Below are 15,327 nucleotides of genomic sequence, written 5' to 3'. Positions count from 1 at the left end.
CCTTGCTTTCTAGACATTTAAGCAGCTTCAACTTTTTTTAACCACCAGAAAATGAATTTGGGGTTTGCGTTAGGGAGGCCCGCTTTCCTTCTGCTACCAGAGCTCCTTCAGACGCATGAGAGACGGAAGCTCTGTGGAGGCCAGCTCCTGACCACACAGTTCTCATGTTCTTCTGAGTTTCCTCCTGGGCATGTGGCTTTCCGAGCTTTTAGACCGTAGCCAACAGTAAGAAACCCAATTAAACCTGTGACACGGTTCACAGACATACGTGTACACTCGTGTCCAGAATTAAAATCACACAAAATAGTACTTACTGTAAACAACCTTTTTGGTTCTTTTTAAAAAATGTTCCTGGTAGACCAACGGAATTGATACTACCACCTGCAGTCTACTGCCTGAGAAACATTGCCTCGGAAGGGTGCTGCTCAAGTTCTCAGGTGTAGCGTTAATGGGGTTCTCGCAAAAATACACATTCTGGTTCAGTAGGCCTGGGGTGGGGCCTGAGATGCCACATTTCTGACAAGCTCCAGGGTGGTGTTGATGCCCCGGGTTCGTGAACTCTCTCTGGGGAGCGAGGCTCTAGACACCAGTCCTCTGAATATGCTTTTCTGAGTTAAAATCCAGTGTTACGGAGCATCATCTGACCTCCATGCACACATACTGGTTCTGCCCCACAGTTTACTTCAAGTTTGGAAACAGTACGGTTTATCTGCAACGTACAGATGATGGGACAAAGCCCCTGCCCTTAGGAGCTTACCTGGTAGGTGACACATCCTCAAGTAACACCAGCATCAGAGTATCGAAGGAGCCCTGAGAGTTAGACCAGGAGATGGTGGGAACTTAGCCGTCCCAGGAGCAAGGGGAAGGGAAGTGATTTCAGATCAGTGAAACCAGAGAAAGAGTGGGAATGGGGGCAGTGGTGCTTTTGAGTTAAATTGTGCAGGATCTGCACTGCACCTGTGGAAGTTCGCAGGCAGGAGGCTTTCCAGATCACTGCAAATAAATGTACTGTGAAGGGGTTCATGTCACTCAAGTGACTTTTCCTGAAAGTCTTACCGCTTGGTTTGTATTATCCTCCAAAGCGCAGATCGAGGAATATACACGTAGCTTGAATTTCTAGGGTAATCTTAAGAGAAATGCAACTTTCAGAAGTCACCTGCTCGTATTGTGTGTGGGGGGGTATCTTTAGGTGTATTTCTTTACATCTTTTTTTATCCTGAGATTGAGAAACTGTTGTAAAAATAAGCTATGTTACTGGATCTCTACCAGTAAGTTGGTCATCTAATTGTTGAGGAATATCTGAGTGGCTCTTTTGGGTGTGAGATTAAGTGAAGGATTAGCTCCCTCATGTAATTTGGAAGGAAGTTAATAAGAGTTGAGGTGAACAGGTTTGCATAATGGAGATTGTTGATGTGATGTATTGTCTTAGACAAAATTTTAAATCCTTAAAAGAATCTTTGGAACTACAGAGTCTTGAAGAATGAAAAATTTCAGCTATGTTTCAAGGTAGTTAATATTTTGTAGAACATTGGAAATTAAGTTTTTCCTATCTAATTCTTATAAAACTAAATGTATATAATATCTCTCCTCATTAACATATATTTCTAAAAATTAAAATCCTTAATGCCTGTTATCTGAAAGGCACTCAACCATATATCAAATAAACAGAATTTAGATTCTTCAGTCCATCATTAGATGCATTCATTTCGTTTTACTCTTTCCATGTTGATTTATTTATCCCTTCTAGTGGTTTCATCGGGGCAAGTGAATGGACCTCCCCCCCGTTATGTTCTTTGATTGGAGAAGAATATATTGGCCACCAGCCATGTCCTGGGCGCAGTGCTAAGCATAGTAGTTCATTTTTTTGAAAAAGTATGCATCTCAGAAGACTATGGTATTAGAGTATTGTCATGATTCCCAACAAATTCTGGGAGCTACCCACTCAGTAGCTTCATCGAGTGCCTGATACAGTAACTTATTTTGTATAACGTTTCACACTTTCACTTGGATTACCTTGCCTAATTCTTGAAACCCAGTGAGATAAATTTTCTCTCTACCCTTTTACAGATGAGAAAATTGGGGGACAGAAAGAAATGATTGGCCCTGGGTTCTGGCAGTAAGTTCCTGAAGAGAGATTCTTCATATTCTAAGAATAATAGAGGATGTAGTTTTTAACCTCAGGATCACCAAGTTTAATTTCAACATTAGATCAAAACCAGAGAGCCTTAAGAATGTGGGTAGAACGTGCATGAACGCAATTGGCAGAGAGACCGTCTTGATTTGTGTAAACCGCGCAGACAGGTTCTGTGAGACTGCGGGCTGCTTAAAAGCACAGCAGAGCCTTTTGCAGGGAGAAGGGGCTGTTTACAGCTTCGTTCACAACAGCTATGTCCTTCCACTGGGATTTGGGCCGGTTTCCCCGCCTGTCCAGCAGCCTAGCACTTGGTCTCTGAGAAGCAGGCACTTACTGGGCCTTCGTTTCCTTATATGTTTGGTGGCCTCTAGATGGCATTATAATCAGATATGTTTGTGTATCAAAATGTTTTCCTGCCGCTGGGAGGAGATTCCCTGTGATGTGCCTGACCCGCTGTCCCTCTGCCTCCAGGAGCCATCTGTGTGTGACAAAGAGGCCTTGCCCGCCTCCGAGAGCTCCTTCAGGCTCCTCGGCTCCTCGGATGACCTGTCCAGTGAATCGGAGAGCCATCCCGCAGAAGAGCCTGCCCCACTGTCACCCCGGCAGAGCTTCCGAAGGCGCGCCAACACCCTGAGTCATTTCCCTGTGGAGTGCCAAGAGCCCCCGGAACCGGCTCAGGGCTCTCCGGGGGTCTCCCAGAGGAAACTTATGAGGTACCACTCAGTGAGCACAGAGACGCCTCATGACCGAAAGTAAGATTTGTTTAAAAATGTGAATTTGTTGTATAAATAGCTGGGGCATTATCTGTTATTAACCAGGTATGTGCAGTCCAGGTATGCTTATTGGGTGGAAGAGAAACTTGAGTCAGGTTGTGCTGTGGGCTTAAAAAGCTAACACTTGAAGGCGTGTTCTGTTCCTCCTGCGGGAACCCTGTAGACGTAGAGGATTGTTACTTGCTGGAGCGGCAAGTACGAGTATCAGGAGGAAGCAGGTGAGACGGAGCAGAAATGGCCCTGTACGTGGACAGCAGTCGCTGCTCACGAGGTGTGAGAGGCAGGAGTCCTGGAACTTAGCTGCCGGCTTTGAGGACAGGTGGCGGAGGGGCGAGCCGGTGAGTCCTCATCTGCAAACCCGGAGTCTTTTCTCTGGGGGGACGGAGGCGCAGGGTCAGTCCCGAGCGGAGCGTGAGCGGCGGCGGGGATGCCTCTGGGGTTCGGGTCCGGGCTCTGTCCTGCACTGGCTGTGACCCGGCCGGGTCTGCTTAGCTTCTCCGTGTAACAACATTGGAGTGGATGTTCCTAAAATTTGCTTCAGCGTGAGAATTCTCGAGTGTGCTAAGCGGGTTTACTCATTTTGGTAATTTGGCTCGCATGGAATCTCCTGGGTAAGGAAGGAGATGGGTCAGCTGCCGAGGAGCGGGACTTCTCGGTCCTTCTGGGGTCCCTTGGCAATTAATTTGACCCGAAGCGGTCACAGAGTTATCCTTACAAATAACTTTAAAAATCTTTTAAAATCCCTCACTTTGTAAATACGAATAAGGGCCGCACCTGTGGAGTTGCTGCCTCCCTTGGACTGACGTGCGCCGGGGGGTCACGCACGCATAACGCAGAGTCTGCACGGAGGGGTGTGGCGTGTTCTGAGTGAAGAAATGAAACTATTTGACGGATGTAGCAGAGCCTCTCCGCTTTGTTTCCAGTCAGCCATTGAAAATAATTACGAGGGTTTTCAAGAATTTGGCTGCAGAACTATGATCCCAAAGCAGGGCGCACACCAGAAGCTAGTATTTAATGTCTGCCATCTTAGAGACAACAGTCTAAGGGTTTTTGGAGGTTTTGCCGTGTTCTTAAAACCCTGTATACCTGCTGCTTCTCTTTCGCTTCGCCCCCGTGTCCGCAGCCGTATTTCTGGCGTGTTCAGTGGTCACGGACGCATTCCTGGCTAGAGATTCCCAGTTCTCTTGCTAGGCCTGCAGTTTCACGCGAGCAGAGGTGGTAGGAAAGGGGATATCCTAACGGTACATTTCCTTCTCACCGAGAATGCAACTTCCTAATGGATCTTGCTGGACAGGGGGGGGGGGGGGAGATGGAGAGGTGCCCGCCTCCCTCCCTCCCTCCCAGCATACCTGTTTTGCTTTCTGCTCCCTTATGAATTCTTTCCTCATTGATGCACAAGAAATGCGACCTTGAATTCAAGGCAGGCTATTGTTCATTTTAAAGAGAAATGTAGCTTAAAAACTATGGATTTTGTTTTGCTTTTTTTTTGCTTTTGGTTTAAATAAAAAAAATTGCTGTTTCTGAAAAGGGAGGGGAGGAAGAAGCACTATTGGGGCGTACGTATGTGAGAAATGGTCAAGAATGACTTTTCACAGTACTCTTTTTTTTTTTTTTTTTTTAACTGAAAACGACCTTTGGCAATGAGACAGTGGCTGCAGAAGACAAGAGAAGAGCAGTCCTCTGACTCTGTGGCAGTGGGTGTTTAAATAAGCGGACCGCGGCAGCCTCGTCTAGCCTGTTCTTGCCTGTTTCCTCCGAGCACCCCCCCTCGGCTTCCCCCTCGGCATCCCCCCTCTCCCTGCTAATTGCCCTGCCTTCTCTCTAATTGCTATTTAGTGGGAATCATCCACCTGTGGGCGAGTCTCAAAGTCGCTCAGGTCAGTCTGCAGCTGCTGCTCCTCCACCTCGTCTTAACCCCTCCGCCTCCTCGCCAAATTTTTTTAAGTACCTAAAACATAGCTCAAGTGGAGAACAAAGTGGGAATGCTGTGCCGAAGAGGTGAGCACACTCATGCGGCAAGTTCAGTGTCGTTTGTCTTCCCGGGAAGTTTGCACAGAGAGGATGTGCTGCATGGCGGGAGAGGACCCAGGGCCACCGCTTGTGTGTGTGTGTCGTGTGTTCGAGTTCTTGTCTGGTTTTGGTTTTACTATTTTCAGTCTATCATCTGAACTGACTTGATTTACTATTAATTTTACTATCGACTAATTACTATTGCTAGTTCTTCTTCTGGGATTTCGTACATACGTATTTTCACCTCTGCCCGGTGTCCGCACATGCGCGTGCACACACACACACACACACACACAGTTTAACAAGAACTGTGTTTGATCATATACACTGTGGTTTGTGCCAAATCAGAAATGTCCTGCTGAACTTAGGAAAATTATTTTTTTCCAGTTTGAAAGGAAAAGTCATTTTGGAAGATGGACTGATTTTTTGTTATATTTTTATTTTATTCTGGTGAGAATGCTCAACATGAGATCTGTACCCTTAACCCACTTCCAAAGTGCACAGCACACTGCTGCTAACTACGGGCACGGTGTTATGCAGCAGATGTCTAGAGCTTCTTATGTTGCGTAACTGAACGGACTGATGTTTTTGAATTAATTCACTGACTCCATTCATTTAAAATAGAATTTTATTGACTGAATGCAGAAGTTAAATCTCATTTGTAAACTTTTTCATTTCTTACTGGTTTAATTTTCTTAGCATGAGAACTAAAGTGTTTATTTTAAAGCTTATATTTTATACTTTTTGTGTTTGTATTTCTTTATCCTAAACTCTCTTCTCGACCAAACTCTCAGCATCTCCTACCGTAATGCCCTGCGGAAAAAACTTCATTCTTCTTCCTCTGTGCCAAATTTTCTAAAATTTCTGGCTCCTGTAGATGAAAATAACACCTCTGACTTTATGAACACGAAAAGGTAGGGTTTAATTTAGATATATCAAGCCTGAGTAGAAGTGTTGAATTATTGAGATATATATATATATATATATATATATATATATATATGGATTTTTCAGCTATTTTTTTGACACTCAAAAAGTCATTTTAGCTAAATTGATTTTAACTTCTTTCTTATACTTTCCTACTGAATGTCACTTAAAAAAAGAGTCCTCCTGTTCTCAGTTTTGACTAGGAGTAGTTTATTAATGTGTTGTTTTCAGAAGATTCAAGAAAGTCTTAACCGGTTCTCTAAAAGATAGCAGTGTTTCTGAAAAGTGACCATATGGCTGTGGTAAATGAGTCAGGATGTCTGACCCGTAAGTCAAGGTGATTCCTTAGTTCCGGGTGTGTATGCGGGTGTAAATTACAAGGGCTTCCCCGTGTTGTCCTGCAAATAGGAAGAAAAATCACCGATTAGGCGATACTTATGATATATGTTGATAAATATACTTTGTTTTGTAGTTAAAAAGGTACAGATGTTAAAATAGTTGTCATCAGCAAGTGGCTGTGTGATTATTGCCTTGATGCTTCTGTGTAATCTAACTTTTTCGTTTTTGTGGCCATCTGTGGAGATGCAGACCTATGCTGAGAAACTATGCCCACACATGGACAAGGGGAGCTGGTGGCCCCAGTGCCAGTGCCCCCTTTAGACAGTTTCTCTTTTCTGAAGTGGTGCCAAGGAAGGCCCAATTGGAAGCTAGTGATCTGTGGAGCGTATTTCTTAATGTCTTTTACAGTGGAAATAAATTAAGGGCATGTAATCTTGTGCTTTTCATGAAAAGCATCCTATAAGAAAACAGTCCCTTAGGAGTGTTGGCCCAGTGCGGGCTTGATTCACCTTTCATGATTATCTAATTATGTTCTCTTATGCAAAGATAACTTATAACGTCGTGTTTCGTTTAAAAACAAACAGGCAAGCTAAAATGCCTGATTATATCTCCCCACCAGTCATCAGTCAGTCATTTTGTGCTTTCAGGGACTTCGACTCCAAAGCTAACCACCTTGGCGATGCCAGCAGGACCCCTGTGAAGACACGGAGACACTCGTGGAGGCAGCAGATATTCCTCCGAGTGGCAACCCCACAGAAAGCGTGCGACGCCCCCAGCAGATACGAAGGTACCGTACGCCCCGGAAGTGAACCCGTGAGATTCTGGTGTGAGTAACAACAGTGCGTGAGGTGAAGGAGAACATGAAATGAAATTTCAAGTCAGTTCATCCCCTGATTTTAAAGCTCCCTAGGGAAGACGCTCAAATGACCATGCCTATCGCTGTTTCCAAAGAGATTCTCAAACTCCAGGGACACGTGTAAGAGCACTCAGCAGCTTGTAGCAGCTCGTGTGGAAAAGAGCACCTCTGCCGAGCGGTTGCGACCACCCACCCAGCGTGCGTGTGGGAACGTGCGGGGGCTCCTTCCCTCCCCTGCGACCTGAGTGTAGGTTTGCACGCTGCCTCAGCACAGCCTGCTTGCGGGGGTGCTCCCGGTCCCAGCGCTCTGGTTACACTCGTCACGTCCCCTGCCTCGGCAGTTGCTGTCCCTTGGTGTGGTGTCGCAGGAAGACTGTCTTGTGCCCTTGCAGCCTGCTTGTGTCTCCCAGATACAGAGTACACTCAGGTCTGTCTTCGGGCCTCCCTGTGTGGAGTCACAATGTAAAAAACGAGTTTAAATGCAGTCCTAAGCTTAAGATTTGTCTCTGCCCACTGATAGCCTAAATTTTCAGCAGCAGCTATTTCTTTTCCCTAATGCTCTTTAATCGGAAAACACTTTTTTTCTGAAGAAAAACCAAAGCAACCCAGCAGACCTCTCAACGATTCCTTGAGTCCCTCAGGTTGCATGTCGCGCGGATTCATTCTTGTCCCCCGTCCTACTTCGTGTGTGTTAATAAGCAGCAGCGCAGGCTGCCCCGAGAGTTTGCCCTGGGTGGGGGAGGCCCCCTACGCCGCCCTCCTCGCGCTCCTCACCCTCTGCCCCCCTTTCCTGCCTCTCTCTCTTTCTCCCTCTCCTTTCCCCTACCTCCCCCAGAATGCTCCTTAATATTTAATTTTAAAAAATGCCTTCTCTGCCAAATTAAACAAGAGCCTTGTTTGCAATATAAATCACATAACTTCACTTACCTTGAGTCGTAAAATGGTTATAGTGAATGTTGGCTCTTCTTATCTCATGAAATTACATTAAATTATGAATGCGAAAGTACTTTGGAAACCTGAGACATATCAAATGTAAAGCAATACAGTTATTTTTGTTAACCATCGTTGAGGTCGGAGCAGTGGTGTTAAGCTTCCTAGACTTGTTCCCAGCAGGAAGGAGCAAGTAAAGGAACACTACAAAGACTGGGTTTATAAATGCAGTGAGATCTTTTTTTTTTTTTAAGTCATTAAATTGAGTTATTTCAGTGTGTGCCAATTTAGAAAGTTTAAAGATTTCATTTTCATTTTGTAGATTGTCTGTTAATGACCAACAGCCAGGTTGTGTGACCCAGTTCCTTCCTTCCTAAATTGCTAAGCCAAAGGGGTCTGCTGGGCTGGTGGCCGGGGAAAACACCAGGCTTGTAAAGTGCACAGGCTGGGAGGCTGTACCCCGTGTGGGAGCTCTGACGGCTGAGGAGCTGCAGTGAGCTCCACAGGGCCCATGCCAGGGCTGCTCTCTGCCTGAGTGGGGAAGTGTGGTGAGTGCCTGGATGGACACTGGTGTCTCCCAGTCGGTGTCTGAGGGACTGGAGTCAGAAGGTTGGTCTGTGCTGGCAAATGTTTGCTCTCTGGAGAACCCCAAGATAAAATGGGCAAATAGAATGTACTGTGGGCAGCACAAGAGAACATGGCCCAGCGGGTAGAAGCACCGGGGCTGTGATGTGTGTCCGCCCTCTCTTTTTGGAGGCTTCTGTTTTTAGTTGGTTTAGTCTGGAAGTACTGTAAGAAGCGGATATTGAACCCCAAGCTGCAGTTTTGTTTATGGTGTTTGCAGTCAACAGGGTTCCTTGGTGAATCCTGGGCTCGGCACCACTGTGGGGTGACAGTTCGCAGTGGATGAGACGGGATGATGGATCCTTCCTCCAGAGGCCAGAGCAGGAGCAGATCCCCCAACCCCCCCCCTCCCCCGCCGTAGCCTGAAGCCTGGGCTGCATGGTCTCTTGGGACCAAGAACAGAATGCTTGGTATTTCTCATCCCCCCACTGGAAACGGTACTCAGGAGTACTGACAGCCCAGCTGTGGGGCCCCCGGGGGCCCCTCGCCCGCATATTGATGGGAAGCACAGAGCTGGCCTCCTCGCTGTCGGAGGGTCTGGGGTGGCCATGAAGGTGAACTTAGAGAAGGAATTTAGAGCTCGTTCAGGGACCTCTTCCCACGGCTGGAGCCAGAGCGGCTGCATTTAAATCCCAGCTTTCCCCTAGGAGCCGTGCACGAGAGCAAGCTGCCGAAACTTCACCCCTGTGATAGAGGGGATCCTTACGGCTAGTGCCACACTGATTGAGATAAAGAAGCACGGTATTTCTACTGCCATTTTGTGTAAAAGCTTCCAGAATTCATAGATTAGAAACAAATCCGTGAGGCCGAGGTTTCCAGTGTGAAGTGACCTCCCGTGTTGCAGGAAGGTCCCTCTGCTGCTCCTGCCTCGGCCCCTCCACACGGGGGCGCCTTCCTGCTGCCTGGAGCCCCTAACGGGAGCTGCGGTGCTCAGTGGCAGGGCCTTGGATTTCTCTCACTGCCTTTGGGATGGGAGCCGGATGGCCGTGCCCCCTCTTCCCCTTCCCCTGCGCAGTGCAGAGGGCTCTTCCTCCCAGGTCCTGGTGGTGCCCTGTTAGCCGGTGGGGCAGGCGGGGAAGGGGAGGGGACTGGAGGGAGGCCCAGGACAGGGAGCCGAGCTGTGATTTGTGGCTGAAACGACAGAACACCAGAAGTGGGGTTTCAGGGTTTAAAAATAGTGCCCCAGTATTGCAGTGCCCGTACCTCACGGGTGCGTAGACACTGAGGCGTGGTGATATATGTAATGTATTTACATGTGCAATGATAATGGGTTCAAAACTCCCGGTGCGCGGGCTGGGCGTGACTGTGGGAAGCAGCCTGTCCCGTCTGAGAACAGTTCTGAATTTTCCAGTGAATTCTTAGATTGAACCAAATCCTGTTCCCTTTCATTCCATCCCTTGGTGCCTTTCTGGTCTGACGCTGAAGCCACACAGAATACACTTGTGTTTCCCATTCTGCAGATGGCGGGAGGTCACGGAAACCATGGCTTCCTCTAGAGCTCCTCCCCAGCTGAACTGCCCCCATTCCTTCGCCCTCCTGCAGGTCACTGCCCAGTCCCCTCCAGTCCACTGAGCATACACTGTCCCCTGCTGCGGGCCCGGCACCCACACGGCACTCCTGCCGTCCCTGGCCCTCTGGTGTACCTCCCCCTCCCACTCAGTGGGTGCTTACTGTTTTCTTCATGTGGCCTCACCTTCTTAATCGCTTTCTGCTTTAAGTAATTAACTCACACACCTGGCTATTACTATAGCTTGTCCTTTGGGGCATTAGCTGCTATTTAAAAATCAGACTGATTTCTAGGTGCCCTCGAAAAGGTTTTCTTTTTTTTTTTTTAAAAAAAAGCTCTTTCCCCAAGCACCTTGCACCTGGGAGGTGCTAGAGCATCGGTTTGGCCAGTCCTTTTGGGATGGTTTTGATACTGATGGTACCTTGTAGAGAGCAGCGTGAAGTCGACGGGCCACGCCTCTGCCTTTAAGTACTGAACACAGCAGAGCTCCACCCAGACACTATTCCTGCCTGCCCAGTCCACAACCCTCATGGATTCTTCGGGCCCCAGTCATTGAGCTACTATGGGTTCTCCCTGTCTCCTGCAGGAAGGTGTCCTAACGGACCCCCATGCAGCACTGGGTGACATCACGATGCATTGCCCACCAGTTTTCTCTGATGGAGGCTTCTGCTGGGTCCCTCAGTCCTGCCACTCATGCCCCGAGGCCTTTACATGGGCTGTTCTCTCTGCCTGGAATGCTGTTCCCCATAACCTCCTGATTAACCTCTTAATCTGCCTCAGATCATTTCTTGAAGTCACTTTTCCAAGGAGGCCCCTCTTGGCCACTCTCTTTCAGATTGCATCCTCCCTCCTACCACCAGGCATTCCTCGTCTCCTTCTCCTGACTTTTCCCACAGCACTTACCTCCTTGTAACGCGTTAGCATTTACTTACTCGTGATCTCTGTCATCAGTTTCTCTAGTCCTTACAGGCTCGATGACTTCTAAAGGAAGGCAAGTAAATTGCTCAGATTTATACACACTTAGTATATGCTCATTAGTGATTTCTTAACTCCTTTTCTCTTCCTCCTCTCCAGGAACATGTCCTTTATGCTCTTTATTTAGAATTAAATATTGTACGAGTTTTTGGGTTATATTGTAGGTACTCTGTATAAGAGAGAGAGAATAAAAGCATGTGGGACTCTGTACTGGTATAATAATCACTTAGGCCGCTATCTATGGCAGGTGCTTTATAGGAATTCTTTAATTCCCAGTTGGCCTTAGGAAGGTTGGCATTTTTATGGCACCATTTCACAGATGAGGGAGCAGAGGCTTGGAATGGCTTAAAGCCCTTTCCCCAAACCACAGAGCCGGTGGGCGACAGAGGCAGGCCTGGAGCTCCCAGACTTGTGCCCCGAAGCTCGCGCTGTGAACCGTGCAGGAGCCCGGCTGCTGCCAGAGATCGCGGCCTGACCTCCTGGGGGTGCTTCCTCTTCAGGAGCCCCTTCCCACAGGATGTTCCCTGCCGGTACCCTCCCTGGGTGCTTACTGTCTGTCCACAGGTCTCCCTGTCAGCCAGACACCCCCCCCACCCCGTTTCCGAGTATTTTAATGTATGGACTCGCCCTTGGTCAGCCGTCTCCCCCTCTGTGTCCACATCGGGACTGGAGTGTGCGGGGGAGGGAGAGAGATTTCTCAGTATCGGTCTGTGAATTTTCTTCTCCCAAATCGGGTATCTCCAGCCTCTGCCACTGTCTGCTCCCCATCTCAAGGGCATAGAGATGCCCCCGCCATCCGCTGTGCTCTGGGACCACTTGGCCCCACGCTGCAGCTGTGTGTCCCCCCGCAGCTGGGACACCTCCAGATTCTCAGACACACGAGAGCCCCAAGGTCCCTGTTTTGGCCAGACTGTCCCTGGCAGGGTGTGTGCCTCTGGAGGTGGCTCCTGGCCTCTGTTCCTGCCTTGCTCTGGGGGCTGGACCCTTGGGCAGCCGGTGACTGAGGCCGGTGGCCTCAGGGAGCTCGCTCTCTGGCTTGGGCGTGGGGGACGGAAAAGTGTACTTGCAGGGAACCCTGAATAGGGCCTTTTTTTTTTTTTTTTAAGATTATTTATTTATTTATTTGACAGAGATAGAGACAGCCAGTGAGAGAGGGAACACAAGCAGGGGGAGTGGGAGAGGAAGAAGCAGGCTCCCAGCGGAGGAGCCCGATGTGTGACTCGATCCCGGAACGCCGGAATCACGCCCTGAGCTGAAGGCAGACGCCTAACGACTGCGCTACCCAGGTGCCCCCTGAATAGGGCCTTTTAAAGTGTTTCAGATGCTCGGAGTGACTACGTGTCACCGTTTGGCATTTCTCTTCTGGCAGCGCAAACTTAAGTTAGACAGGAAACCTTTTGGCCTCTTTTCAAGCTGAAAAGAGATATTCGTACCGTCCCACCCATTCCATCCCACTATGTTAAGTACTAATAAACTGCCAGTAATTTAAAAACCGTGGTGTTTGCATTAGTGTTAAGGATATACGTGAAAGAGAATTAGGATTTCCTGTAGCTCTGGTGTCCTAATTTTTTTTTTAACAGTTGGGCTCAGACCTGGAGAGAAGGGTGTTAGTGAGTAAGGAGCGTGACTCTAAGTATAGTGCAAGACGAGGAAAATGTGAAGGCTGTGTGGACAGAGGTGAGATGGAACTGGGCAGATGTTGTCTCCAGCAGAATCACCTTGTCGTTTACTCAGGGGTGTGTGACTTTGTACAAAATCTCTGTGCAGTAATTAAGTTGCAGGAATCTGAATTTTATGTTTTGGAGACCCATCTGAAGGAGGTAGGCAGTTAATTTCTATTTAGAAATTTACTCACATAGGTCTAGTAGGACCAGCACAAATGTTCCCAAATCCCAGACTGTTTATTTTTTTAATTCAACAGAGACTGGTTGGTTTCTTGTAGGAATCCCTGCTTGACTTTCGCAAAGCCTAGGAGGGATTGTTCCCATTCCCAACTTTAGAGGGGCAGGGCAGGTGTATGCCAGGGCATGGACGGGAGACGAGTACGTAGGAGAATCACCGGTTGGTACTTGAAGACTCGGCAAGGCAGATGTCTTTGCAATAAAACAAACATAGGTAGATCACAAAATAGAATACAGAAAGCTGCCTGGTTGCTTACATTTAAAGCACCTGTCTGTAGTGACACTTTAAGTTTGTGGTGACCACTTATGGCTACTGCCCCAGAAGCCCCAGGAACAGGCATTCTCTCTGCTTTGTGTTCTGGGCTCTTGGGGTGAGGAGTTTTTGAGATGCGGAGTATGTGAAAGGTCTATGGAGTAAACCATAAACTCCACTGAGGTCATATCTTGGGGGTCCATTCAGTCTGCCAAGGATCGGGAGTGCTCAGGGCTGCGTGTGTCGGGCATGGCTGGCGCAGACGTCATTGTTCTGAGAGGGTGCCCGTGCTGACGTCTGAATAGCAGCCTTCTCATTTGTAGAGCCTTCCCGCTGTTGATCCCACCACAGGCCTGTACTGAAGGTAGAGCCGGGGAGGTGCTCTCCTCCCGCAGATGAGCACAGGAATGCATCTGCACACTGAGTGGCCATGGTCTCGAATGTTCATGTGCTTAGCGTCCCCTGGGGAGCCTGTACAGAGGCAGGTTCTGGTGCGGTGGGTCCAGAGGGTCTCCCTTTCTAACAGACTCCTCAGTGATGCCGATGTTGCTGGTTCAATATGAGTAGCAAGGGCTTAAAACAAGCGACCATGATAAATCCTGCCCAGACCTTCTAGACCAAGAATGGGGCTCCTGTGCCTCTTTCTGCTGCTACGCACCCCTGCAGATAACCCAAGGAGTCACCCACGTGTCTGACCGCCAATAAGTCTAGGTCGCCAGTGACCTTTTTTGAGAAGGTTGGTGCTTCCTAGAGAAGGAAAGAGTTTGGTGGAGAAAATGCAGTGATAAACACGTGCTGATAGCGATAAGACAAAGTTGATAAGGTGCCAAATGAGACCAAGCATGTGGTGCTCTGCCTCTTTCCTGCCCCCTTATTTTCCAGGGAAGCTTTGTCTCTTGGGTGGCCCCCAGGGCACAGAGACTGTTCTAGTGTTTGTTTTCTTAGTGGGCTCTGATCTCACTGTCAGGCCTGCAGAATGCAGAAAGTAGTAGAAACACTCCACAGTTTTGCCTCGTGGTGTATTATACAAAAGATCATTCTTTGTTGTTAAAGAAATAATTTTTTAGGTGCCTCTGGAAAGGGGAAAAATCCTTTTATTTATCTGTGTGCCAAGGAACAATTTTAGTGTCAGTCTGATAGCTTTCATTGAAGTGTTTCAGATTACATTGTGTATTTACAGATTTCACCAACAATAGAAGCGTTCAGACTTTATATGTCTTGTTTAAAAGAGAAAAAAGGAAAACCCACCTAATAGAGATACGATTTATTGATTTGAAACCCATTGTATAAGCAAATAGTCCAGTGAAACTAATGTTCAATGGGTTTTGTGTTGTGAGTATAGCTGTGTCTATTTTATGATAATCTTAAGTCTGTTGAATTAGATATAAACACTAATGGCAAGACTAAGGAATATAATCTGAATCTTTATAATGATTATATTGTGAAAAATGTAAAAACTGATAGAACTATGATTTGTGTTGGACATAGCCAAAGTTTCAAGAATTTATATACCATTAGGAAATTTTAATGGATCATATAAGTAGAATGACTACAGGTAACACTTCCTGAAAATATAAGCATCACAGTGACATCTGTATGACCTTTTGCTTTGATCCCTGGTTCTTAGCTTTCCCTGTGCACCAAAGTCACCTGGGGCATTTTTAAGTACAGGCTGCACCTGCCCCTCTGCATTCTGCCTCCCCGAGTCGGTTGGGTGGGGATGGGGCCTAGGCATGAATTCTTTAAAACACACACACACCCACACACACACCCCTTCCCACAGAGGATTCTGTTTCCTATCCCGCTTGAGAGCGCTGGTCTAGATGGCGTAGGGTGACTTGAGGCACAGTCACCACTTGGTGGCAGTGTTGTTCCCTGTGTCTTGATGGTCCTGCATTCTTTCCAATCTCAGAAATCCCTTTTTCCCCTGTGATTTTGTTTTTGGTCTTGTTTTTGTTACAATATGTATCTTCCTTGCTCATTTCCAGCTTATTTGAATGGAGAGCTACCTTCTGAAATTGAGATGTTTTCTTTTTCTACAGGGTTCTAGGGCGTGGGTAAAATAAGAAAGAAAAAAAAATGGTCTCTGACTGCCAGT

At 47.5% G+C, this 15,327-nt stretch overlaps 1 protein-coding gene across 6 annotated transcripts in view; it reads left to right on the top strand.

Moving 5' to 3' along the window:
* The window catches only part of TBC1D1 (TBC1 domain family member 1), a 223,451-nt gene that overhangs the window by 134,698 nt on the left and 73,426 nt on the right, over positions 1-15,327 (top strand). For 4 of the 6 annotated variants that reach the window (XM_045816359.2, XM_087864212.1, XM_045816358.2 and 1 more), the window contains 4 exons: positions 2,606-2,886; positions 4,744-4,905; positions 5,712-5,831; positions 6,831-6,970. In XM_045816359.2, coding sequence (XP_045672315.2) covers positions 2,606-2,886; positions 4,744-4,905; positions 5,712-5,831; positions 6,831-6,970 — 703 coding nt within the window. The remainder of the gene's footprint in view (positions 1-2,605; positions 2,887-4,743; positions 4,906-5,711; positions 5,832-6,830; positions 6,971-15,327) is intronic. The other 2 variants (XM_045816360.2, XM_045816361.2) reach the window with 2 other exon arrangements.

Source organism: Ursus americanus, chromosome 8 (genome assembly GCF_024610735.1).
Source record: "Ursus americanus isolate L20-20 chromosome 8, mUrsAme1.1.p, whole genome shotgun sequence".
Taxonomy (NCBI): Eukaryota; Metazoa; Chordata; class Mammalia; order Carnivora; family Ursidae; genus Ursus; species Ursus americanus.
This window is presented reverse-complemented; position numbering and strand designations above follow the sequence as displayed.